At 36.8% G+C, this 27,783-nt stretch overlaps 2 protein-coding genes across 2 annotated transcripts in view; both read right to left on the reverse strand.

Moving 5' to 3' along the window:
- Window positions 1-15,220, reverse strand: part of SERPINI2 (serpin family I member 2) — a 33,378-nt gene extending 18,158 nt beyond the window's left edge. Inside the window, exons 1-4 of the mRNA XM_080818248.1 lie at window positions 14,958-15,220; window positions 8,894-9,124; window positions 7,325-7,519; window positions 7,050-7,242 (exon numbers count right to left, since the gene is read on the reverse strand). Coding sequence (XP_080674374.1) covers window positions 7,050-7,242; window positions 7,325-7,519; window positions 8,894-9,124; window positions 14,958-15,204 — 866 coding nt within the window. The 5' untranslated portion in view covers window positions 15,205-15,220. The remainder of the gene's footprint in view (window positions 1-7,049; window positions 7,243-7,324; window positions 7,520-8,893; window positions 9,125-14,957) is intronic.
- An 8,120-nt stretch (window positions 15,221-23,340) lies between these two features.
- The window catches only part of WDR49 (WD repeat domain 49), a gene marked incomplete at both ends in the record, with an annotated part of 129,708 nt that continues 125,265 nt past the window's right edge, over window positions 23,341-27,783 (reverse strand). Inside the window, one exon of the mRNA XM_080803291.1 lies at window positions 23,341-23,471. Coding sequence (XP_080659417.1) covers window positions 23,341-23,471 — 131 coding nt within the window. The remainder of the gene's footprint in view (window positions 23,472-27,783) is intronic.

Consider the following 27,783-nt stretch of genomic DNA (forward strand, 5'->3'; position numbering starts at 1 on the left):
TCATTTGAGAGAGAGGGAGATTGCACAAGAGTGAGAGCACAAGCAGTGGGGAGGGGATGGGTCAGAGGGAAAGGGAGAAGCAGACTTCCTGCTGCCTAACTTGGAGCTTGATCCCAGAACTCCAGGATAATGACCTAATCCAAAGGCAGATACTTAACTGACTAAGCCACCCAGGCACCCCAGATATTGTGTTATCTTGAATGGAAAGATCAGAAAAGCTTTCTAAAACCCAAACTTGGTTTTAAGGACTTAGAGAAATGATCCAGAAACATGGGGAGTGGTGGGAAGTGGAGAAAGGATTGAGACATATTATCCGTCATGAAAAAAGCATTGTGACTACCAAATATATCTTTCTAAAATACTGCCTTAATCATTCCACTATCTTACTTGGAAATTTTCAACAATTCTTCTTTCCGTACAGGACTTAACCTTCTCGATCCTTTTAAAGCCCAGTTCAGGTCCTTCCCCTTCTGTAAAGACTTTGTTTACAGCTCCAGTTTCTGAGGCTTCCTGTCCCCTCTCTTTTGTTTCACGAATTTCCTAGTGCTTACTGATTATAACTTTCTTTAAATATTTACTGTCTACTGCTGGATATTGTTAGTAAATTTCTTGTGCAAATCTTGCACCACACCATCTAAGTGGTGACCATCTTATTAGCAGGGAGCATGTCTATCCCTTCGCATCTGTTTCCATTCCTTGCCCATAGTGGGATCCCAATCAATCTGTGCTTTTGAACAGGAGATAACATTTCTAGGAAGTAGCAAACCAATAAGAGCACAAAGCTGTAAGACAGTAGACATGAGAGCTCATTCTGTCTTTCAACACTTAGTTGAATGTTGATCAATTCACTTTTGACTGACTCAGTTTCCTTCCCTGTGAAATGCAAGATGTAACCAAGTCAGACTGCAGAACCACATTTAGTATTAAAATGTTTAATTAAATGCTTTACAAAGTTAAAGTGCTATATAATTGAAAGTTGCTTTTTTATTTATCTTATTTGCATGTATTAAATAATCACTTTTGCCCATACACATAATCATAAAACATGTTCTCAGAGAGTTTCTTAAATAGAGAAGATATGATATATCGAAACTGCGTGTCAGACTCTTCAACCTGAAGAATTTTGAGTACTAAGATATTTGTAGGATCTCATATTACATTTAGACAAAGTAACATGATTATTTTAGCTGCTTTCCAATGCAGGTAATGTCCAAATTAGATAACTGGTATGTTATAAATAATAAACACTAGAAAGCACTCTAGTATTTTTAGACTATACTCTATCTTATTGGCCTTGATTCTAAACTAGTCCTACATCAAAGGGAAAGAAGAAATGTTTCTAAACAGTAACCAAAATCTAAATAGTCACTCACATGTTCCTTTCTAGTGTTACTAATATAGAAGCATTTTTATGATTAATTTTTCTCTCTTTGGCAAGCACTAAATTTTGCTACCAAAGAGATTTTTATTTGTTTTATTAACAGAATTTTGTATAGGGGATGTTACAAATTAAATGGTGCCCCCCCCACATTCGTATGTTAAATCCCTATCTCTCAGTACCTCATGATGTGACCTTATTTGGAAATAGGGTCATTGCAGATGTAGTTAGCCCAAGGTCATAATGGAATAGAGGGGACCCTTAATCCAATATGATTGGTGTCCTCATTAGAAAGGAGAATGCCACTTGAAGAGAGATGGCCACATGACAACAGAGACAAAGATGGGAGTGGTTCATTTATAAGCAGAGGAACACCAAAGATTATGGATCGCCACCAGAACTTGAGTCGAGGCAAGGAAGGATTCCACACAGTCTCAGAGAGAATGGCCCTGCTGACACCTTGATTTTGGACTTCTAACCTCCAGAATTATGTGAATGAATTTTTGTTATTTTAAGTCCTAGGAAACCAACACAGCTGATTAAACTGTTTGGTTTTACCGAAATCTTTAGTTACCATTTTTTAAAAATTTTTTATTTTATTTTATTATGTTATGTTAGTCACCATACAGTACTTCATTAGTTTTTGGTGTAGTGTTCCGTGATTCATTGTTTGCATATAATACCCAGTGCTCCATGCAATACGTCCCCTCCTTAATACCCATCACCCAGCCCCTAACCACCTTCCCCTCCAAGGCCCTCAGTTTGTTTCCCGGAGTCTATAATCTCTCACACGGTTTGTCTCCCTCTGATTCCTCCTCTTCATTTTCCCCTCCCTTCTCCTAATGTCCTCCATGTTATTCTTTATGTTCCACATATAAATGAAATGATATGATAATTGTTTAGTTATCGTTTCGAAAGCCTAATGCATTTATCCAGATATGAGAGAACCACAGCATTGAGTAATAAAACTGAAAACTGTCCGTCCATTCTAAAGTATTTACTCAGCTTATACAGTTTTCCCTATCTGTACTGAACAGATTTCAGATGGGTGTTTTTGTGCTGTAAGGAAATTATTCATTTAGAGGAAAATGTACTTTAGAACTTTCAACCCATGATCTTCCTGCTCAGGAAACTAAAATTGTGAACTTAACACATAAGCAAGTCATTCCTTTAATAAATTGGAAGGCTCATCCTCTTATGAAAAGTGAACACATTTTAAATGTAACATTGTGTTAATATGATTGAATAACTGATAACAAAATGTTTCAGTCTTGTGAATTTAAAAATCTCATTTTTATTTCTCTAGAGAGGTTTCCAAGAAAATGGTTGATGTCCTGTCTTTCATTATGCTGCACGTATGGGAAAGTTTCATCAGCATCCTCACAAGGAATGAATTAAAATCTGACTGGAAAGTTGAATTCTGATTGTTGAGGTATTTATCATTAGATAAAGGGAAACAACATAGAATTGTTTTCTTTGAAAATATTTATATAATTTAATTAAACAGTATTCATTTAGCACATACAATATGCCATGAAATGTCCTAGGGACCATGGAAGCCAAAATGAAGTAGAGATAACTCCCTGTTCCAGAGCTCACATCTTTTTTTTTTTTTTTAAGATTTTATTTATTTATTTGACAGAGAGATCACAAGTAGGCAGAGAGGCAGGCAGAGAGAGAGGAAGGGAAGCAGGCTCCCCGCTGAGCAGAGAGCCCGATGCGGGGCTCGATCCCAGGACCCTGGGATCATGACCTGAGCCGAAGGCAGAGGCTTTAACCCACTGAGCCACCCAGGCGCCCCCAGAGCTCACATCTTAAAAAAGATAGATGAGAATCTAAGTAAGAGATGGAAATGTAATGTAACAAGTGCCATAATGTAAATTTGTATAAAATGTTCTAGAAATAAAAATAAGGGATGGTTGATTCTAACTGAGCATGTTGGGGGAAAGTACACCAAAGAGTTAATTGTGAGAGATGTTGAAGGATGAATGAGAATTTGCTGGTTGGACACCACAGACAAGGAAGGGTCTTTCAGACAGAGGGGATAGGCATGAGAGTGACTGAGAAGTCAGAGGAGACTTTCTATTCTGGGATTGGCTGGGCAGTGATCTTAAAGATTTTTATTTAGTTAGTTAATTATTTTGAGAGAGACAGAGAGAGAGCATGAGTGGAGGGGAGGGGCAGAAGGAGAAGCAGACTCCCCACTGAGCCGAGCCCGACCTGGGACCCAGGACTCGATCACAGGACCCTGGGATCATGACCTGAGTCAAAGGCAGACACTTAACCAACTGAGCCACCAAGGCACCCTGGGCAGTGATCTTAACAGAGAAAGAAAAATAACCATTACTTCTGAAAGAAAAATAGCTATCACTTTCTTAGCACCTTCTATTTGCTAGATTTTGTGCTATGAGTAGAAGTATGTAATGAGGTTCTGTAATTGAAACTGCCACCAAATTTTTAAAAAATATTTGGTGCCTGAAATTTGTTTGAGAAAAGGAAGCACAACTGCCAATTAATATTTCTGTTTTCATATCACTGAAGATTCAAATTTCGCCTTTAAAACAAGTGTTCATTTGTTTGGGAAAAGCAACACAATGAACTTCTCATTATGCAAATAGAACCAGTGGGATGGAAATAGTGAAATTTTTGAAATGATGAGGGTATAATCTATTCTAGATGATATGAAAAGTTTCCACTGAGGGTCAAAATATGCTGCTTAAGATTCTTATCATGACTGGGAGTCTGGGCTTAAAGGGCATGGGAGAAAACCTATGTTACCTTCTTTCTGTGCTGGGAAAAGCTGAAGGACTCTGGATGCTGGGTAGGAGGGAGATAGAAAAGACTTTGGGTGAGGGTGGGTCTGGCACCAGGACAGCCATGGACAGAAGACTCCTGGTTATAAGAAATGGCTTAAACTCCAGAAACGCTCATCCCTGGCACATGGTTTTTAAATAACTTTCCACCTTAAAAGCCCCTTTTATTAACACACAGCTTTCAGTAAAATTTGGTCAAACATTGAAATTGTTCTTGCTCCTATTAATTTGCCAAGGGCTACCTTAACATTACCACAAACCTGGTGGCTTAAATAACAGATTTATTGTCTCATAGTTGTAGAGGCTAGAGGTCTAAAATTAAGGTGTGGGTAGCATTGGTTCCTTTTGAGAACTGTGAGCTGTGTTCCAGGCCTCTCTCCTAGGCCTGTAGAAGGACATCTTCTCCCTCTGTCTCTTCACTTAGTCTTTCGCTACCTATATCTCTGTATCCAACTTTCTTCTGTTTATAAAGACTCCAGCCATGTTGGATGTGGGCCCACACTGATAACTTCACTTTAACTTGATTAACTCTATAAAGACTCTGTCTCCAGAAAAACACAATCTGGGATAGTGGGGATTAGGACTTCAACACCCTTATGAATTGAGAGGGACATAATTCAACCCATAACCATTGTTCTTGGAGGAATTAAAAGAGAAGCCTGCATCCATACTGTAAGAGAAGTTGTGTGAGAGGTGTGGCCACAGTTTGGAGAAGCTGATAATAAGACCAAACAGTTTGGAAAAGCTGTCCAGACTTCAGTAGCCTGGATGGATTTGTGGGCTGTGCACCATTCTCGCAGAGATTCCTAACATGCTAGAGAAGGGAATTCTGACAAAAGCCCTATTTCCTGTTGTCAGTTGAGTCTGGGACTTCTGCTTTATTATCTAGACATTTGTTAACTGGTCTGATGATGCTGGGGCTACCTTGGCTACAAGTATCACTATTCCAAGACTGATAAACCACAACTCAGGACTGTCAAATGACTCTCCTAAGACCCCACTGCTAGTACATGGCATGAACAATTTCTAAACGCAGTGTTTTTGACCCCAAATCGTGATCTTTCCAAAAGAGGAAGAGAGAGAGAAAAATTTGAAAATAAACAAGTTAATCCCCCAAGTTGTTATTTCTGTTATTAGAAGATAAACTATCTGTCACATCATTTTATCTCCAATAGCTCACATGTAGTAGGGACCACCCCCCCCCAAAAAAAAGTACTCTTTGAAAGACTGAGTAACATTCAGGTAGAGATATACAGATGCTGGGGAATTAGAAGAGAGGTTGAGGGAGAGATTCAGATTTTAGAGACATGAAGAATAAGGGAATAAAAAGAGAGTAAGAATAAAGAATTAAAGAGAGTAAAGAAAGAAGAATAAAAGAGAGTAAGAAGAAGAAAATTTTGATGAAATTCTAGTAAACATTAGTTGGGAACAGAAAGAAAAACACTCTAATTCAGGGAGCAAGGAAATTTTACAGAAGAGAGAAAAATAAACAGAAGCGAGTAGTGCTCCAGGGGTTGAAGAATGCAAGGTTTTCAAGAAAAGGGGATGGTCAATAGTATTAGGATCAACAACCTAGAGTTAGGGTGAGAAAAACATAGGCTACCTCATTCTCCAGGATAACAAGGAAGATAGAAGGAGAGAAGATCTTCGAAGATGTATACAGATTTTGAGGTGAAGGGTAGAGAGGCAGGTTTGCTTAATGATATGTCTTCTTTAAGGAACGGGAAGTTGAGACACGTGTTGAGAGTGAGAGAAATCCACATAAAGTGGCACCTGGGAATAGAAGTCAAGTTTTGGTGTGGTATGTGTGAGTATTAAAAAAGAAAGTTGAAGAAAAGTAAGGGGTCCCCAGCTCCAGCCTCAGTGAGGCCCAGAAGGGAATGCTTTCTGGGTTTTTGCTTAAGAAAATTAAGAGTTGGAGACCAGGAGTGGCTTTATGAGTAGGCTGGGGATTGAGGATGATTAGGGAGAAATTAAAGCAGGACGAAGACCAAGAGGCAAAAAGCATTAAAGATATATGGTGAGAATATGATTGAAATGAGTGACTGGATCCCAGCTAAGTGGAAAAAGAAGGAAAAGCCAAGAGGTTTAAATGACAAAAGGCCCAGAAGAGGGGTGTATAAGCCATACAGGCTTCGATGAGTTTGCAGGAAAAATTAGAAATGAAAAGGACAGAATATCATTCATTAAACATCTGCTTCTTTTTAAAAAATTGAGGCAGAGTGTGAATTGAGTTATGTGGGCACCACTTACTTTGAAGTTTCTCCTGTTGGCCAGAAGCATGGTATTAAGAAATTAGTGTCGATGATTATTGTTTCCCGAGATAAGCCTTTGCAATTTCCATTTTATATTAACTATCTAAACCTGGCCATTGGATTTCCTATTTGTCATTCAATGACTATTAGAGCACTAGCTGTCAAAGTTGATTTAACATATCTTTTAATTGTCAAGATAACATATCTTTTAATTGTCTGATAGCATAAGTATGGGGGGGGGTTCCTGAAATGTAGCAGAAGATAGGTATTTAAAATTCCAATTAGTAAAGAAAGTAGAGAAAGATAAGTTTGTATAATAAAAAGAATAAAAATTCCTTTTCATCTCAACATTCTAGCTTGCAGACTTACATTTCTTCATCTATTTCAGAGAATATTGAGCCTTTATATTCAGTTCTCCCCATGGCAAAGCATTGCTGGCAATGTTCAGACTTGCCTTTGTATCCATGAAGTGGAGCTACACTTCCAAATGCATTTTTCTTCCAATCAGTGGCCTTTTCAAGTATCTGTTATCTTTCAGCCAGCTATTCAAATGCCTCCATAAGTGAAAATATAAGAACCAAATAATAAAATGACATTACCAACCTAGGAAGGCTTACTTCCACTTCCTCTTCTTGCATCTCGGAGAACCATTTTAGAAGTTGATGAGCAGTAATTTGCTTTTCCATTTCTTCTATGTGCACATCTTTTGCAGGAAGTACAATGATTAAACTAAACTCATCACCTTTATAAGGTAATTCCAAAACCTGGTAGTTCATGGACGATTCAGAAAAATAACCTGAAACAGAGAAAGAAAATATTAAATAAATATCCTTGGCAATTTCCAAAATCATGCTTTGGAGGGCGATTTTTCATATTACCATATTTTGTTCTCACAAGAGTCTTCATCATTGGGATTTTGACTGCTGCACCATCTTTCTTAGTAAAATTCATCAACTGTGTGCTCTCTTTTGTGAATTTCTGCTTCCAATCACCCTTGAAATAAACAGCATTCACCAGGACAAGCCGAGTCAGAGGACCAAAGTCTTCCCCTGAAAACATGTCTTTAATTTTCCCTGTGATGCGGGTGGAGGAGGAAACAGGAAGAGATAAGCAATAGTGGTTCAGTGGGACTGCTTTATATAGCACTGAAACAAAAATTTCTTTGGCAGATCAGTTATAAACAGGTGCTCTCTCCTCTAACCTTGGTAATTCTGAAGTAAAAAGCAGCACTATTAAACATTTCACTTAGAAACAGGTACAAACAGCTATTACTAGGAAACAGGAGATACAAGACTCTCTGAGGCAAATCTGGACAGACCTACTAATGGACTCTCTTCAGCAAGATTATTTGTGTGAATTGTTTTTCAGCCAGAAAGAACAAAAACTGAATGTCTCTGCCTGCATATTTACCCATAGTTTTCAAACTTTATTGCAAGTTTCTCCAGCAGGTCAATCAGAATTAGTAAGTTAATGGTACCTTCAAACCTTCTGCTCCCATGGCTAGTGCCAGTGACTGCCAGGGAAGGGACAAGAATGGAGTTGCTAGCATGATTTTCTTCTTCTAAACAACCAGCCGACATAAAAGCATGACTCAGTGCCATAGAGCTGTCTAGGGATGTTCATTATGTGTCCTATTAATGATACTTTCAGTGAAAGCTGCTCAAAACACCAATCTCACATTCTCAACTATGCCTCCCTGTATGAGCCTTCCTATAAAGAATATGGCAGCCATTTATGCCGTCATAATTTTTTGTAGCGGAATGGATGAACAAAGAAACAAACCGCTGTTAAACAAGGACCTAATATATGTTTGTTATTTCACATACATTATTCTCAAACCTTCTAATAATCCTGAAATGTTCTAATACTATCCTCATTTTAGGTGGGGCATAGCTTAGAACTAGGTAGGATGTGAATTCAGATCTGAGTGACTTTAAACTTGTGTTCTTTCTACTGCGTGACTCCATAGTCCCTGAGGAATTTTGGCTGGCTTGTTTTGAAATTAAAGTTTAGATTATCACATTTATGATAGGACTATCAACATTTCTTATTAAACATTAACCCATCCAGCTAAGATGTGTTATTTACAGTAATATGTGGAAAAGAAGGCACTTGAGGTTGACAGATCTAATTTTTACCTGACCAAAGATATTATTTCTGCAGCCATAGATTAAAAACCTATGCTTAAACAAAAATTATTATTAAAGGTTTTTCCATTAAAATTCTATGAATAGGTTTCTCTCAAAAAACCTGTATGCTTTTCAAAGCAGCTTACAGTCTATCTCAGTTTTACTATTTGGTATTAATTTGAATAACAGGGAAGCAAAATGGGAGAGCCCTCTGAGCCATAGTTTAGTAGGAAAATATTCAACCATTCTTTACTCTAGGATATTAAAAACCTTGAATACAATGGCAAATAATGAGTTTATGAAAATGGGAAACTTTACCATCTGTTTTGCTTTCTACCCAGGTACTTATTGTCTCTGCAGAAGTCTTTGCATCCTGAAAATCCACCAGTTTTATGGCACTCTGAAAAAATTCCTTGTTGCTATGGAGATACTGTTCTTTCACAGTGAATCCTTCTTGAAGGTAGAGGGCATTGGCAAGATTAAATGTAAATTCTTGCTTTTTCTCTGAGATGGCAGAGAAAAATGACTTCAGCACAGAAAATTCTTCCCCTAAAAAATAATTATAATGTATACTGACATATTGAACAACATAAAAACAACAGCTTTTCAGCTTTGCTTCTAAGCACTGATTTATATCACCATTTTTTGCACCCTTAGGTACAACTAATGGTCCTTTCTGAGTTAGTATAAATATTTTAAGCATTTATCTTCATAGAATATGCATTTTCTAAAGAACTCAGTTCTTATATAGGAAGATTGTCATGTAAATTTGAAATTCACCAAAAACAAGAATGTGCATTTAAACAGGCTGAAGGAAATTCCCTTTTTATAGTCAAATTTAGCTCATTCTTACTTGTTGGAAATTTATCTTTAGAACCTCATTCTTTGCATAACATGCGATATTTATAGAAGGAAAATACTAATGAATACTGATGGGGGGATGACAGTAACGAGCAATCTTTTTCAATATTGTTTTTATTTCAGCTTAAGAATTGCTCTATTGTGAGCAATGGCACCTGTCCATGTTTTGAAATTTATGAGCAACCCCTATAATCAGCTCTAGAGATGCACAAGAATCAGAATTGCCTATTTCTTCAGGTTCATGAATGTATATATTTTGGCTGTCTACATGAACAACAAAGATCTTTAACCATTCCAACTATTGCCAGTAGCCAAATGAGGCCACCAGAGTCAGCTACAATCACTGTTGGCCTGTTATTTATTGTTGGCTCATTCTGATCGCACTGTTGTTGGGAAGGTAGATGTGCCTAGGAGACGATTCAGCTTTGGTCCTTGTTCAGGGGCTTCCTATTCACGACCAAAGATAGCGATGCTTTTCATTCCCTTCTGGCTTAATCCTGGAACTCAATCATTAAGTGTAGGAACTGTATCTCAAATCAAAGCTTCTTTCAGGGCCTTTGTTACATTTTCAGTTAAATAACATGCTATTTTTATAACTTAAAAGTTGAATATAGGCAATTATTCTTTATTGGAGAAAACATAAATGGCTTGTCATTAGAAGATACCCACCGAATAAAGAGAGAAAAGTTTTAATGAGGACTTGCCTTGAGTCGTCCATTGGAAATAAGGCATTTGTGTGTGTGCATGGATGGGTATGTGTGTGCATACACTTTATCGGAGAGCTAACAGTCATAGGTATCTTTGTGCAAATAAGAATACATTCTCTTACTGGTGGGGAAGGGGGTGGTTAGCCCCATGGCCTTATATCTTGTCTGGCTGAGTGGAGCCTACATTTCAGTTCCCATTTCTCTCCTTGTCCTCCCCTGCTTTCCTGCAGGTACAACCCAAATAACCATACTGGAGTCTCTGGGAAGTATATTTCATTATATCTCAAACTCCATGGTTCTCCATTCTTGGGGATATAGATATAGACATAAACAATTTTAGCCATAAGAACTTATTGCCCTATGGTTGGATTTGAAGAATTTCAGCAAGTCCTTGCAATCCTAGAATTCTTACATAAGGAAGGGAAGAAGGTTAATCTATTTTACTTGTTTATGCAATTTTAGAGGCAATCATTTGCTATTTAAAGCTGACAGAAATATCTCAATAAATGGGAGGTCACAGAGAAGACTTTCTGAGTGAAAACGTGAGTATTTTCAAAAGAATTAAATAAGGTCAGAAATGAAGTGGCAGAATTTGAAACTAATCTTCAGAAATTTGTAATTTATGAACATCTTTAAAGGAATGGGGGGAGAAAAGGAAAGGGGGAGAAAAATGTTCTGACTTATTTGTCAGAGCAAAAAGATTTATGTCAAGTACTTAAGGTCTAAGACTGTATGACAAACAGTCAGTTGCCCTCTGATAAATCACTGGATTCAGAAGTCAATGAAAAATGTCATCAAGTAGCACAAGTTTGGGGGAGAATATAAAGTTATCTGCCTTATAAATTTGATTAAATTTATAGATTAATAACCTCTTTTCACAGAGATCAAAAAGAATATGTATACATGGATCCTAATAAGCAATGAGAATCAATTTATTTCATTTCCTAAAGCAGAGCTAAAGAAAATCTATAGGTCATGGAGTGAATGTAACTTTTAGTTTGATTGTACTAGACCTTCAGAAAATGTTCCAAAATTCATTACATATTTACTTCTCCTACAGTTAAGGCCCAAAGGCCCAAAGGCCAATTGTGTGTGAAATGTGAGGGATCCAAACATGAAAACAAAGGGAGTCACAGGATTATAGATTATTTTAGCCAAAAGGTCCATATAAATCACTTATTCAAACTCCTCTCTTTTTAGTGAGGAATCTAAAATCCAGACAGATACAGTACCTTGAAAGGAACAGATCATAAGTTTATTTGGTTGCAGAGCAAAGATTCATGGCTTGTTCTCTTTTCATGACACCCTTGGAATAAGGAAGCACCTCCATTAGTCTTTGATTAGTAAGCAGCATATTAGAAACAAAGCAAAAATGGAGAATTATCAGATGCTCAGTAGACTGGAGAAGGTAAATTCTGAGCAGATGTTTCGACAGAAGGGGAAAGAAGAGCAGAGGACACTGAGAGCCCTGTGGGGGTAGGATCCCAGGAGTTGTATGCCCATCTGTGGAACAAGGCAGGTGTTCACATAAAACAGTCTGATAGCAGGAAACGTAATATATAGACTAACTGAACAGAGAGCGCCTTTGATAATCATTGGGAATAGAAGGTAGGGCCAGGACTAGGATGAGTCAATGGGACGCGTATATTGAGCATAAAATTTAAGGAGATGCCAACAGACTCCATAACCAAGAAGATATTTTGTTGCAACACACTTTTTAAAATCAGTTTTAATGCAAATAAACCCAGGAAGAACAAAATATAAAAATGTTAAATAAAGACAGGATCATTACTAGTGATTTTCCTTTTCATCTTGGGTTCCAATACCAGTCACCACCTTCTGATCTGACATACCCTTTATCCCCCTCCTTAACACCATTTTGTTCTTCTTTCTCCAGACCCCCTGAGCCTTTTCCATTTCCTTGCCCTCTTCCACTCTGTCCCCTACCTTAACTGTCTCCTTGTTCCTTATTCTTTAATTCCCTCCTCTTTTTTTTATTTTCCAGAGTTTATTTTTCATATTTTTTCTCTCTCTGGCTCCTCTGCCTTACCCTTTTGCAATTATCTTCCATCTGTGTCCCTCTCTTTCTCTCTCCCTTAACAAAGCATAATAGAAAGCAGCTTTGGTAGATTTTGTTACATGTGTTAACATACTCATGTTTAATTGTCCATATATATATTCTCCCAAGGAAAATATAATATATTGCCCTTAGGATCCACAGCTCTCTGAATCATTTTTGGAATTCATTCTGGACAATTTGCTGAACCTTTCTTTGCCTCCGTGTCCTTGTCTAAGCAGCAGGGTTATGTCTACCTCACAGAGTAACTGTGAAGAGTAAGTGAGATAGTGGCTACCAAACACAGAAACAGTGACTGCTGTACTATATATATGATTGATAGTTAGTGTGATCCTCATTACTACCATGATTAGCCTTACATTCACAATCCAGAGTTGTTAAGATTTCCGTGTTACTCTACAAGATATATCCATATAGAGTAGTTTAAACTTTAGAGATTCTGATTTTGTTTATTTATCATAGAATCAACTTTACATATCTTTATAAATGCTCTATTACTTTTCAAAGCAGTATTGTGTGATTTAAATATTTCTGAGACTATGTAGTGGGATTTGCGGAAATTAATACAGACAGTTAAGACTAAATTTGGAACACAGTAGCTTCATTTTGCATTATTCACAAAGGAAAATTCTTGCAATTAACTTCACCATCACCAACTTCTTTTCTACATAAAATTGCTTTTATTTAAAACAAAGCAAACAAGACCTTCTAAAAAAGAAAAACAAATCTCTAAATATAATTACTCTGCTCTGAGGCAAACATACTGAAGTTAGTAGTAGTGATTAAATTTCCACATCAAAAATCTGGAAAGTTCCTCTGATGGTTAGGACATATTACCTGACAGTGATGCAAAAGTCTAAAATTAAAATCATTATGGAAATTGAGGACACAGTTAGCCAGAGAAATGGACAACCCTTTCTTTTTCTTTCTTTTCTTTCTCTCTCTCTCTCTTTTTATTTTTTTTTTTTTTTTTCTCTTTTTAAAGATTCTATTTGGGTGCCTGGGTGGCTCAATGGAGTAAGCCTCTGCTTTCAGCTCAGGTCATGATCTCAAGGTCCTGGGATCAAGCCCTGCATCGGGCTCTCTGCTCAGCAGGGAGCCTACTCCCCCTCTCTCTGCCTGCCTCTCTGCTTACTTGTGATCTCTCTCTCTCTGTCAAATAAATAAATACAACCTTAAAAAAAAAGATTTTATTTATTTACTTGACACAGAGAGAGAGCACCGAGGAAGGGAGAGACAGAGGGAAAAGCAGACTCCCCACTGAACGCTGAGCCAGATGTGGGAGCCAACACAACACCTATCCCAGGACGCCGAGATCATGACCTGAATCAAAGGCAGGCACTTAACTGTCTGAGCCACCCAGATGCCCCAACAACTACCCTTTCAAACAGGGTGACAGCGCTAAAGCTTCTATACAGTATCTCAGACCTTCGGGGGACTCTGCAACAACAACCCTTCATACACAAAAAGGCTTCAGATAGGTTATCTGAGTGCTTTTTAAAAGAGATTTCCTAGGGGCTCCTGAGTGGCTCAGTGGGTTAAGCCTCTGCCTTCAGCTCAAGTTATGATGTGAGGGTCCTGGGATCGAGCCCCACATAGGGCTCTCTGCTCAGCAGGGAGCCTGCCTATTTGTGAGATCTCGATCTCTCTCAAAGATGTCCTAGGGCACCTGGGTGGCTCGGTCAGTTAAGTGTCTGCCTTCGGTTCGGGTTATGGTACCAGTGTCCTGGGATACAGGACCTCGTCTGGATCTCTGCTAGGCGGGAGCCTGCTTCTCCCTCTCCCTCTGCTTGCAGCTCCCCCTGCTTGTGCTCTCTCTCTCTCTCTCTCCCCCCGTGTCAAATAAATAAATAAAATCTTTAAAAAAAAAAAAAAACAAAATAAAAAAGATTTCCTTTAAAAACTATTAACCAAAAGCTTTTAAAATGTATGTCTACATTACTGCTTTTTCTTGGTCTCAATGAGGAGAAAAAGTTGAATTTTAGTTATAAAACTAATGTTTAAAAGCTAATAAAATAATGAGAGATCCACACAAAGATTTCTGGGCGAGGATGTTCACTGCAGCATTTTTATAAGAGAAATATTGGAAACTACCTAATAAAGAGAGGTTAAGTAAGTAACAATATTTCCATAAGAGGCAATAAAATGCAACAGCTAAAAAATTATATTCTGGGGCGCCTGGGTGGCTCAGTTGGTTGAGCGACTGCCTTCGGCTCAGGTCATGATCCCGGACTTCCAGGATCGAGTCCCGCATCGGGCTCCCAGCTCTTTGGGGAGTCTGCTTCTCCCTCTGATCTTCTCTCTCATGCTCTCTCTCACTCATTCTCTCTTAAATAAATAAAATTTTAAAAAAATTATATTCTGAAGCTGATATGAGAAAATGATCACAACATAGTGAGAATAGATGAATAAACAAACATACATACATAGACACACGCATGCACACACAACATAAGTCTCAAAACTGGCTGAAACAGGCCAGAAGAAAATATACTGGTATACTCACAGTTTCATATCTGTATAAAAATATCTGTATTAAAAAATAATACATTCTTTTAGTAATATTTTCATTAGAAAACAATTAAAATGGATTTTTAAAAAATTCTCCATTTTATTATAAGTTCACACTTTTGAATATTTTCCATGTATTTAAATTCTGGGACCCTGAATTTCTAATTGGCAAAATAAATTTGGGCAGATCTTATCCAGTATAAATAATCATATGTAAGAATCTTACCAGCTGAGGTTTCCTGAAGTTTTAAAGTTTGTCTTATCTGCTGTTGTGCTTTTCCTTTTGCTCCCAGTTGTATCATCCCAAGACCCAACGTTGTTCCAAGGGGGGAAAATATAATGTTGTTCTCGTGAGATAAAGAAATAGCTTGATAAAGGTCCACTGCAAATTCGATATTTCTTTGAGCCAATGGTCTTGAGGCTTGACTTTCAGAAAAAATCAATAGGAGACTCCACAACAAGATCTTATGCATTTTGACCCCTGTGCATTAATTTAAAAATCATTAGTTTTCAAAATAATCAGAATTCACCATAGTAAGTTCCAACAGAAAACTTTTTACCTATTAGAACAGACTATTGTAAGATGATTCTCGTGCCAGTTTTCAGATGAAGCATCATCTTTTAAGAGAAATAAGGTCTGAGCTAATGGCATTTTTATATTCCTTCAAGAACTAGACCAAAATACAAAGCAGTCATCTAAAATCAAAGAAGTTATAATTCTGCAACACTATCAATAAGCAATACTATCTCTAAATAGCTGTATGATACTTTTTCCTATTTTTCCCATTATTTTAAACGGGATCACCTCTAACTCTTTATCAAGGGAATTCTCTGTCCACTCTACTCTAAAACTGTTTGTAGATCAAAAGAGAAATGGAATAAAAAATGAAGACACTCTAGTGTGGTTTTAAACCTACAATACTAGAAAGTTAACTCATTTTAAATCAGTTTGAGTAATCTGGCAAAGTCTTTGCAGTAGGAATTTTCACACTTTACACAATTTCACTTCTGGAGGGCAAAATACCCCAAAATCCACAGTGCACTTTTTTCAAAGTGAGGAAAAACAAACTTGGAAAAACCGTAAAGAAACACAATTACCATCAAATACAACTGATACAACAATAACAAAAGAAGAAAGCAATTTTTTTAAATCAAAGAATAATTTGAAACTTAACACATACAAAAGAGGTGTAATTGAAAACTTTGTACAATTTACAATACTAATGACACCTCATTAAAGTGTTCTCCACTAAAAATGCAGGAAATTCAGCCATCTGACTACATCTTGAGAATGAGCTTCACGATATTACCACAAACTTCATGAAATACTGACTCTGAAATCCTTATAAATTTTAGTGACACTACTTTTACCTTACAAAAAACACATCTTAGTATCCCTTAGTAACTTCTAGTTTAATAGGTTACTAGCAAATAATGTTCATTGGGGATAAAGATGAAAGCCTCCAGAACAATGTATTGTTAGCCTTAAAAAATGAAGAACTATATTTCTAAAGTGTTTTATAGACCATTACGAGGGTCATCATGACCCATAAATGGGTCATGTTAAGTGTCATTATTACATATAAAGATTACTAAAAGTCAAATATTCTCTCAAACTAAGATATAGAATCATTAGCCAGCTAATATTTGTAGTTAAACTCTGTTTGCTTAGATATACAACTTGAAAAGGAAAAAGACCTCAAAATGCAATTTAAAAAAGCACTTGTTGGGGTGCCTGGGTGGCTCAGTGTGTTAAAGCCTCTGCCTTCAGCTCAGGTCATGATCTCAGGGTCCTGGGATTGAGCCCCGCATCGGGCTCTCTGCTCAGCAGGGAGCCTGCTTTCTCCTCTCTCTCTGCCTGCCTCTCTGCCTACTTGTGATCTCTGTCTGTCAAATAAATAAATAAAATCTTAAAATAAAATAGATGTATATTTTCAAACAAATGTTTTATTTGAGGATTAAATTAGTACATAAGGTTGTAAATTGTTGTGCAACAATAGGAAAAGCCAATAAGAGAAGCTTTATGTCCAAAATATATTTCTGTGTATCATTTTCTAATATATTCAATATCTCAGAAGATTTCTGATTAGAAATATCAATTTGTAGAAATATAAGTAGTCAAAATGTTATTAGTACTTTTAAGTCACCAAGTGGCAATTCATTAGGCACATCTTAATGTATTTGGTTTGTGTCAGAATAATAAAAAATAATATTATGAAAGATATAATTTTCCCCTTATAGTAGAATCTGAGGGGTATCCGCTCATTATTATTAATAATCTTAATAACTAAAATTAACATTATTTGAGCATCCAGTTCTCCCAGAAAATTTCTACACAAAGTTCACAGCAAAAAAAGGTCTTAAAAATTCACTTACCTCATTTGGTTTTGAATCCTATTTCATTAGAAAGCATGAAGTACTGGTGAACCAAACAACATGATACATAGTCCTATAAGAATTTGGCCTTCAAATTTACAATGACATCATTTAAAGAGAATAAAAGTAAGGTGTTAATTTGATAAATTTAAATATTATCTGTATCAAAGTGAATTGAAATACCATTTCCTTACTCTGTTAAACACTCATGATCAGCATTATTGCATATGTACTTCATTCAAAAGCTATTTAATTTTAAGGTACTTACCCCAAATTGGCTTCTGATTATTCACTGTAATGTTATAACTGAAATGTGACTGCTGGGAAACACTAGCACATAAAATACCTGATCAGTCAAGGCCAACTTTATTTATCTTGAACACTTGTATGATTAATTCCTTTAAACCCAAAGCAGGTGTTCACTACCTTTGTATAAAAGGACAAATATGATCGGGTTAATGATCAATGATGCAACTGGCAAGAATTGAGAGAGAAAACCATAATAGTTTTATAATATTTCACCCACTACTCCAGTTCTTTTACAGTAAGTTGAAACAGAATTTGGAAGGATGTACTAGGGCTTGTAAATTTGCTAGTAATTAGTTCTTTTTGTTTCTCACAGGACTTGCACATCAGATTACCAATGTATGCCATCATAAATATTTCAGAATGCCTATGAGAAAAAGGATAAAACTAAATCAAGTCCAGAATGCAGAGACAAATTGCTGCTACACTTACAGAGTTCTCAACAATTCATCAAATTATACAATTGTCACAGGAATTTCCTGTGGTTACATTTTAATCCTTAGGAAAAAGGGTAGATACCGAGAAATATACTCTCTATGTTGAACAAAAAGACCAGATTGAGATTATTGATTTACCAAATTATACGAAGGCAATACTATTAAACATAGGTAATTTGATAATAAACATCGATTTTACTTTTATATGCTTTTAAACTTTTACATGGTTTTCTCTACCAATAGTTCATTAATAAAAAATGGATGCATAATTGAACGGATTTTGATCTCATTCCTCTAGTTCAAATCAATCACCTCAATGACAATCAGATATTTAACACATTGTATTATTCATCAGCTGCCTCTAAGAAGAAAAATAGAAAATTTGTTCCAGTTACTATCAAATATTCCCTATTTATAATTAAATGTAGTTGTTTCTGATAAATTTATGAAAAAGAAATAAAATGAATGTAGATACCCTCAAACAGAATTCATTAGAAAAACTTTTCAAGAACCTTGTTAACCTCTTTCAGTGTCCTAATGGGGCTAGAGCTCACTGCCCAGTCCTGATTGTCGCTATAGGCCATAACCTCTTAATTCAGTAAAATTCTTAATTGCCCATATAAGTGTCTCTAAATGTTTTCTAAATCTTGGGTTATAATATTACTTGCTCTAACATATGCAAATTCATTTCCAGCTTTTAACTTAACACTATCAGCGATCATTTTCCAAAAAGAGTTATGCAGCACGAGAGCACAATCTTTCTTCTTATTCTACTATGCAATTCATAAATAATAAGTCTGAATGTTCAAGATTATCATTCAATCAATGCTTTTCTCCCCCTGTAGTGACACCAGCAAACATCCATCACAAGTACCCTCGGCTACCAAATTATTATTTCTCCATATTACTCAGATCATAATGTGATTTAACCTGGAACAAGCCATTGCTTTTCCTTCCAATGACAGAAGCAGACACTCTGTCTTAGTAAGATCATTTAATGAAGTTGTACTGTAAGGACCTTATGTTAGAGCAGTTCAAGCAGAATATACATTTTCCTGTCTCTTGAGGAGTAAAAAAGAATGGCTATGAATTTCTCCTCCCTGGTTTAAGCTCTTTTAATAGACAATAAAGATACCACAATTGTCCACAAAATATTCCTGCAGACCTTTTAAATATTTTCACAAATTTGTTCCTTCTACAACTTTATTTTATCCCTAAAGAATTAGCAAAAAAAAAAAAAAATTCATTACTGAGAGCCAAAGTGTCTTGGTATAAATTTGAAACTATCACTTCCCCACTGTAAAAAATAAACCTCTTACATGTATAAAAATAATAGCAAGAGGTTACAAGTTCAATATCATCTTTCTTAGCATTTTGTAGTTTTTTTAAAGTAAAAATGTATTTAATTCCAAACTTTAAAAACATACAAGCAAATGTTCTCATTAATAAAGGACTTAAAATCTAATTCTTCTATTGGAGCATGGATTAACTTCAGGCATTTTTTTCCTCTGTCAGTTTGCTCCATATGCTTTGTGTGGTAAAAGGAAAATATTCTGAAAAGAGAACAGGTTAAATTATGTTTAGTGTAAATCTACATACCACAAACAAAGTAGTCTACTGAAAATTCTGGCACAGTCTATTTTAATGTGGCAAGTCCCTTTCTCTGTAGAAAAATGGATCTTAAATAATTGAACCTAAGTGTTAATTTCAGAAATAACTTATAAAGTCTTCAACTCTAGGAACATTTGATAGGCGAGACCCTGTTACTTGCCTCGCACAATTAGATGCTATAAGATAGAAGAATAAGACGTAATAACCAAATGTCTTTTTATTTTTTCCTTTTGTGTGCATTTTCATTCCAAATATTAGAAACAGTAACATTAAAAGAGGCTTTCATACCTCTAAAAGCTCTATTCTCATTAAATATACTTGTGAGACAGCTTCTCTTAATTCCTTTCCCGGAAGAGGCCCTGAAGTTAATTAAAGATGGGATTAGGGTTATACACAGCACAGTGCCTTACACACGTGGTAGGCTATAGAGAGGACCCTGTCTATATGAATGAGACAATTTCAGACTAATCATTTCAAAGTCATTTCCAAGGGTAAAAAAAAGTAAAATACGTCTAGCAAAAGAATTTCCAATTTATACCAGAAACACTAGTCGGATCATTCAACTTTGCCTAATAAACCACTGCATTTTATGTGTCTTCACTCCAGAATGCTGATGGCAGAAGAAGTGTATCCTATTGATATGTGTATACCTTGTGTCTATAACAGTCCCTTACATGTGTCTTAAATCATTGGTTGGGCAGGTGGACGGATGAGTGGATGAATGGGTAAAGAGATGGTGGGCTGGGTATATGGATGGGGAGCAGAGTCTACACAAAGTGTTTGGTACCCATATTATATCTCTTTAACATCTTAATATTCCTTTAAATTTCTGGAAATGTGGCTCAGATTTCACTCCACTGCACTGTCATCCATCTATAATTCAAAAGTCATATGTTCAAAGTTTGAAATGATGGATTATCTAATCAAACCTCCCAACCAGTGCAAGAATTCTCTGCAATATCTTTGTGAGACAGTTATTCAACTGCCAAGGCATCCTTTCTCATTTTTAAAAAATAATTTACTTTGAAATACTTTCAAATTTACAGAAAAGTTGCTGGTATAATATAACGAACTAGCATCTCCTTCTCTCTGTGTTTCCCTGGTTGTTAACATTCTGCCACATATGTGTGTTCAGTCTAATATCTAACCTTTCTCTCCCTCTTCCTCTCATAGAGATGCAAAAAACATAAAAACTCACATACATTATGTATCTAATACATATATATGGTATATGTGTGTGTATACACACACATTATAATTAGTATTTTCTGAATCATTTTAGAGTAAGCTGCAAACATAATTTATTAATCACTCTTAAACATTTCTTCCTTCCTCCCCTCCCTCTTTCTTTTTTTCTCTCTCTTTTTTTTCTTTCTTTTTCTTCCACCAACCATCCCTCCCTCCTTTCCTTCCACCCCTCCCTTTCTCTGTCTCTGTCTCTCTGTTTGCAACGATGAATTCACGCGGGTATCTCTAACCCAATCTAACATCTCCAGGTTCTTTCTACTTTTCCTCCTTTGATACATTATAAATACCATCTATAAAAATGAGATACTCGCCTCTCATCCTCAATATATTCACTGATTTATTTGTTTACTTACTAAGTATTAATTTGCTCAATGTAACCAACCTCCCTACTATGCTGGCCATCTCCTCCATTTGCCCTCTCTGCCTTTCTACCACCTAAATCCCCCTCCCACTGCCCAGTCCAGGCTCATGGATCCAGTGAGATTCTCTGCTGGGTCTTTTCTCTGTTCCTCCTCCTTCCTTTCATAGCCAAGCAGCAGGCCTACCACCAATTTCTCTGCACCAAGATGGGAAGGAGAGGGAGGATGAGACAGCTCTTCCTGATTCAGTCAGTATTAGGAAGGAGTTCTAGACTCTGCCTTCTTAAAATTGTGTTCATTGTTTCAACTTCTATTCTTTTTCTTCATGGCAGCTTTGAAATATTTGAGAATAGGTTATGTCTCCCATGAATTCTCTTTCTTATGCCAGACTTCCCCATTTCTTTGCCTGTTCCTCTGCAACATGGTCTCCAGAGCCTTTATCACTCCGATAACTTTCTCCAACATTTGTTGATTGGTGCAAATATATATTTCTTTTATACCTTTTCCGTATGTGATTGCCATTCAAGGGGAGAGAAAAGCAGTATACGTAGCAGTCACAGTGCCTGACCAGGACGCACCTAACGGTAGCTGGAATAGGCAGCATCTTCTGAAACCTTTCCTCGGCCACCCTCTCCACCAACGGAAACATCTGCTTCACTGATGCTAGAAATTCTATTGCTGGAGTTCATCCCATTGACTTTATAGTAATAAAAAGAAGTGAAGGAAAAGTTGAAGCGCAGAGCCATGGTCTTTGGAGTAAAACAGACCTGGACTCCAATCTCAACTCTGTCATAGACATTTGGGCATTCTTCTGATGGATCCAAATCTCAGATTTTAACCCTAAAATGATTCTTGAGAGGCTTAAACAGAAAGAAGTTTTACAGTTACTGAACAGAGTATGTTCCTATATATTGTTACTTCTTTAATTGTGTGCAATACCAAAATTCCTCTTAAAATATCACATTTTGGGGGCACCTAGGTGGCTCAATGGGTTAAGCCTCTGCCTTCAGCTCAGGCCATGATCTCAGGGTCCTGGGATCCTGAGGTCCATGATCCTCAGAGCCCTGCATCAGGCTCTCTGCTCAGTGGAGAGCCTGCTTCCCTCTCTCTCTCTCTCTCTCTCTCTCTGCTTGCCTCTCTGCCTACTGGTGATCTCTCTGTGTCAAATAAATAAATAAAATCTTTAAAAAAAAAAAAAAAACACCACATCTTTCTAAGAACTCTTTAAAATGCAAATGTGAAGTAAATAATTAAAGTTATATGAATGAATTTATTAATAACTCCTACAGAACAGTAAATAAAGAAGCATAAGAATACTGGTTACCTTGTAGATGATGATATTTGTAAAGAAAAATGGATAGAAAAAGTGAGGCATTGTGTTTCAGAGCCAAACATTTCCTACTTGAGCTTCTACATAGAGTGAGTCCTATATATAGAGGTTCAGTTTCTTCGATTTTTTTATTTCCAAGGTTATTACCTCTTTGGTTGTGCTATGCCTCTCAAGAATATGTAAAACCAAATACAGGAGTAGAACATGTGCAGTAATTTCTCAGTAAGTACACAGAAGAATAGATGTAGGTCTGTGACAATGAATGAGAACAGTCCTACTTACATTTACAGAATCATTTTAAAAGAAACTAGAGGGACACCTGGGTGGCTCAGTCGGTTAAGCATCTGCCTTCGGCTCAGGTCATGGTCTCAGGGTCCTGGGATCAAGCCCTGCATCAGGCTCTCTGCTCAGCGGGGAGTTTGCTTTGCCCTCTCTCTCTGCTTCTCTGCCATCCCCTGCTCCTACTCTAAGTAAATAAATAAAATCTTCAAAAATATTAAATAAAAGAAACTAGAAAGTGTGCAAATACGTAGAAATGGCTTTCTCGGTTAAGTTTGCTGATAGTCACTGTGTTTGTGTTTTTCATATTTAACTACAAGGCAGCTTTTATAATAAAAATTGATCAAAAATATTTGTCTGTCGAAGTAACCAGAAGTGCAACTGGTTAGAATACTTTGTTCTGAAAATGTACATTTTTACATAAAACCACTTGAGAACAAATGATGACAGTTGTTACTGCCTCCTCTTTAGTCGATCTATCTTTTATTGAGAATACACAGAAAGTGAAAGGTGATGGATAAAAGCAGCACTAAGACATTGTCTGAAAACAAAACTTCCTGAAGTTTAAATATAAAGTAAAAGAATGGTGCAGAATTCTTGATTCCGTATATGTGTTCTATATTCATACTTCATGTGACAATGAAATATTTATTTCTCTTTCAATTATAATTGCTTCTTATTTCTTTTTATCTTCACTTCACTACTTGTTTCTTGACATAATTGCTTGGCTCTTCGTTCCCGATCCAGAATTTCTTTGGGGAACAGGTTTTTCTCATCAAATATGGCTTTCAAAGCTACGAAATGATGAAGAAAATGACATGGAAATTATACTTGGTAAGAGACTCAATTAAATGAAATAGTGGGGAGAAAATTCTTGTTTCAACTCATCCAAAAATTTGTAAGTTTCTAAAACCGAGAGTGTATTTGGGGGAATTTTCTCTGAAGCTCCTGCTATTCCTTTTACTTCAATTTAAATTAAAAAGTTAGATTTTCACAGAGTTTGTTCTATTAATGTATTTATATCATGATAGAGATCCACCATTTCACAGCAGAAGACTAAAGAAGCTTGTGTTTTCCACTTTTGCTTTTTAATCTACTTAACAGCTATCAAAGACTCATAAAAAGCCAAGAACAAATTATTCTGTATTGAAATAAGACAATTAAAATAATCAAAACACAGTTTGACTGTCTGCATGACTAAACAAGTGCATCTGCAATCATGTCCTTGTAAGATTCTTGGATCTGCAGGGATCTGTGGCTTCAGAAAAAAAGAGCCAAATTATCCCCATGAGTGGCTATATTATGCATCAGTGAGAAGTAGGAGGAAATTGTGCCATGCATTCAAGAAAATAATTTTGGCCTTTTGCTTAATTTTATCATTTCAACAAATGTTTACTGAATGTATATTATGCACAATGTTCTATGCTCAGGCGTAAAAGGGGCACAAATATGACTAAGTCACAGACTTTCTTCCAACTGGTAGAAAAGAGGAACAGTGCCCAAATAACCAAAAGTTCAAGTACAATAAGATACAGTTCTAAGAAAATATGAGCAACAGAAGCTGTGGTGAAACATATCAAGAGATTCTAAGAAAATGCAGAGATCAGAGGAAAAGCTTTAAGATTTAAACACTATTTGACGTAGATATTGAAGTCCAGGTGGGATTTTAAGTTTATAAGAAGGACCATGGACATGAGGAAGAGTTGGCAAGGGGGGAAGGAAATGTCAACTACAGGGAACAAAGTAAATAAATGTGTGGAGAAACAAGAGCCCTTATTTGGATTATTCCAAATAATTTAGTACAATGTGACCAAAGTTCAAAATATAGAGAGAATGAGGTTGGAGCAAGACAAAGGAACACTTTAAATGCCGAGCCCAAGGAATATGACATAAACTACAGAAAAGCTGAACAACTTCACAGTATCATGCCATCTTTATATATTTGGGTTGGGGAAAAAAAAAAAAAAAACCCTCTCCACTTCCCATGCCAACATGATTGTATAAGTCAATATCTTTCCACTTTTTCTCTTGGATATTATACAAGAACAACAGGGAAAATGAGAAAAATATAATTTGGCAAACAGACTTCACACGAGTAAAGCCCAAAGATAGAGGTAAATTGCAGCCTGCAAAATGTGGAGAAGAGCTCACAGTGGGCAGAAGTTACGCAAGATAAAGTGATGAGTATGGAAAGTGTAAGAATGCCAGCTGCCATAGCATCTCAGAAAGTTCTAGCAAAAAGACACGCACTAAAGGTGAGGGGCCCACCCTGTAGTACAAATACTTTATCTTTCATTCATATCAATGGATGTAAACAGAGGTGAATAAGGCTAGACGCAAAGGCCCTCCACAATACCCCGTTACATTCAGTGAAAGAGATGAGGCAGGACTACATAAAGAATCACGCACATGAGCCATTTTTTGCTAAGAACAGTCTGCCGCCACAGGTTGTAAAAATTGAAGGCCATTCCAAACCCATGTCACAAGCTGTCACCTCAGAACCTACTATAAATTTCAAGTCTAAAAACCCCAACTCATTAAGACTAAATAATTAAGGGAGGAAATAAACATTTTTTTAAAAAGTGGCATAGCAGGGACACAGAGGACTATAAGCAAAAAATAGAAGCATAACAAAACAAATTTTAAAAAGAACAGAACTAATCAATACACAGACTACCACCAGAGAAATATTGCCATTGGCCAGATACATATTGTTACTGAGCACTCTGTCACAAATTAAATTGTAAAACTTGAAAGAGCACTTATCTCTATGAAGCAAGATCACAGAACAGAAGTGAAAAAAGTCAGGAAATGGCACAACAGGAAGTGAGGAAAGTGAGCTGGCAGAACTCAGGAAAAATCTCTCAAGCAAGAATAGACTATGGGGCAACCTAATGGGGAGCAGAATTTACAGATGAGAGAAGCAAAAATAACAAGATGAAAAGTAAGAGAAGACATGAGAGAGGAAAGTGATACTGAAAAAGAAATAGATCCAACAACACAAGCATCACATGACTCCTTAAGAATGCCAGAGAAGAACAAATATTTGAAAGCATCACATGTATGAAGTATTCCTTACATCAGAGACAATATGACATATACAGAAAGGACATACTGTGACACCAGGAAGAAGAGAGTGAGAATAGTCAAACGAAGCAAATCTTAGTAAAATTATGAGACTTCAAAGATTCCTTTGGCAGTCAGACAAAATGATCAATGTAACGGCCTATTCAGCCAGAGCGGCCCCACCCCAGTTGAACTGCCATTTTGTTGCAAAACTTAAATTGACCTTGCCGCCCCCCCCAGGGGAACTTATTTAAAAGCAAGTCCAGGAAACCTGTCCCAGGTAACCGCCCAAATACAAGGGTGTGTCAGGCCAGGTGGAGGTATTCAATCAGTGGGGGCGCATACTGTCTCTAGCTACCGAGTATGGGCCCCGCCCTTTGAGCACCTTTTGGGTGCCAATTCTGAACTAGGTGATAGGCTGGTTCAAATGTCTACTAGGGTAAATTGTAATTCAATTGGTCACCTAGCATCACTGTGGAGTTTCCTGTGTGTGTTACAATCTTATTGGCCACCTGTGTGTGGCCAGGCCCAACCACATGGCCTTTGCTCTATAAAAGTTAGTCTGGAAAGCAGGGAGGGGTTGTCCTCTCTGTAGGGGCGGTCCCGACCGGTCTGTTTGACGGGTCGGTTTGATTCCTGATGCTTGGCGTGAAATAAAGCTTTGTTTGACCTTCGCTTTGTATCAGTCTCGCTCCTTTAACCACGGACCCATTATTGGGGTACCCAATTTTGGGGGGACCCAACAATCAAGTCACTCAAAAGGAGAGAAATGGATATCTTACATTATCTATCTTCATAGTAATGATTGATACCAGAAGGCAGCAGGGCAACACCAACAAGGAATTCAAGGAAACAATGTATGAGATATGGATATGATATAGACTGAAACTGTGACACAAATCTTAAAGTTACAAAGAGTTTCAACATGCGGGGAATTTAGGGACTAGTGTTTCTAAGAGAACTTTTTTTTTTTTTAAGATTTTATTTATTTTTTTGACAGACAGAGATCACAAGCAGGCAGAGGAGGCAGGCAGAGAGAGGGGATGGGAAGCAGGCTCCTCACGAGCAGAGAGAGAGCCCGATGTGGGGCTCAGAAGGCAGAGGCTTAACCCACTGAGCCACCGAGGTGCCCCTCTAAGAGAACTTTTTGAGGAAATTTCTACAAAATAAATTAGTACATGACTGGGGAAATTTTAGAAAAAGGTTTAGTAGTGAGCCCTGAATGTTTTTAAAAGTAGAAGTGGGATTTAAATAATATTCAGTTTAGGATAACAAAACAAGGTAGAAGCCACATGCCTGACAATGTAGAAATAATAAAACTAACAAAAACTGGAAGAGTGAGGGAGAAGCAGCTTCATTCATGATAAATCAGTGACAGCTAAGAGGCAAAGGACTTAAAACAACAAGTCATAATGGCCGTAGAAGTAAATGTAACAAAATAAAAACAGCTCAAAGAAAGATAGAATTATTGAATAACATTAGTTAGTAGAAAAGAAGAGGAATGAAGAAACATGCTCATTTTGTCATCAGTCAGCATGGATGTAATAGTTACTGTCCTAGAAAACTGAAGGGCTAGAAGAATTATATAAACTTATGAGTATAAAGGTACCACTAGAACAAATATATAACACCCTCCTGAAGTAAAAACAACAAAAAAATTACAGATCCAGTGAAAACTTCAAAAAACATATAAATAATACATGGCATAAAAGAGTGTGAGAGGGGTTCCTGGGTGGCTCAGTGGGTTAAAGCCGCTACCTTCGGCTCAGGTCATGATCCCAGCGTCCTGGGATCGAGCCCCCGCATCAGGCTCTCTGCTCAGCAGGGAGCCTGCTTCCTCCTCTCTCTCTGCCTGCCTCTCTGCCTAGTTGTGATCTCTCTTTGTCAAATAAATACATAAAATCTTTAAAAAAAAAAAAAAAAGTGTGAGAAGTACCAAACCAAAATATCTAATATAGTGATCAAATGTGCCCAATTTCATGATAAAAAAAAAAATGACTTTTCAATTGAATCAAAAGTAAAACCCAACACACATCTAAA

Source organism: Martes martes, assembly GCF_963455335.1.
Source record: "Martes martes genome assembly, chromosome: 1".
In the NCBI taxonomy this organism is placed as follows: domain Eukaryota; kingdom Metazoa; phylum Chordata; class Mammalia; order Carnivora; family Mustelidae; genus Martes; species Martes martes.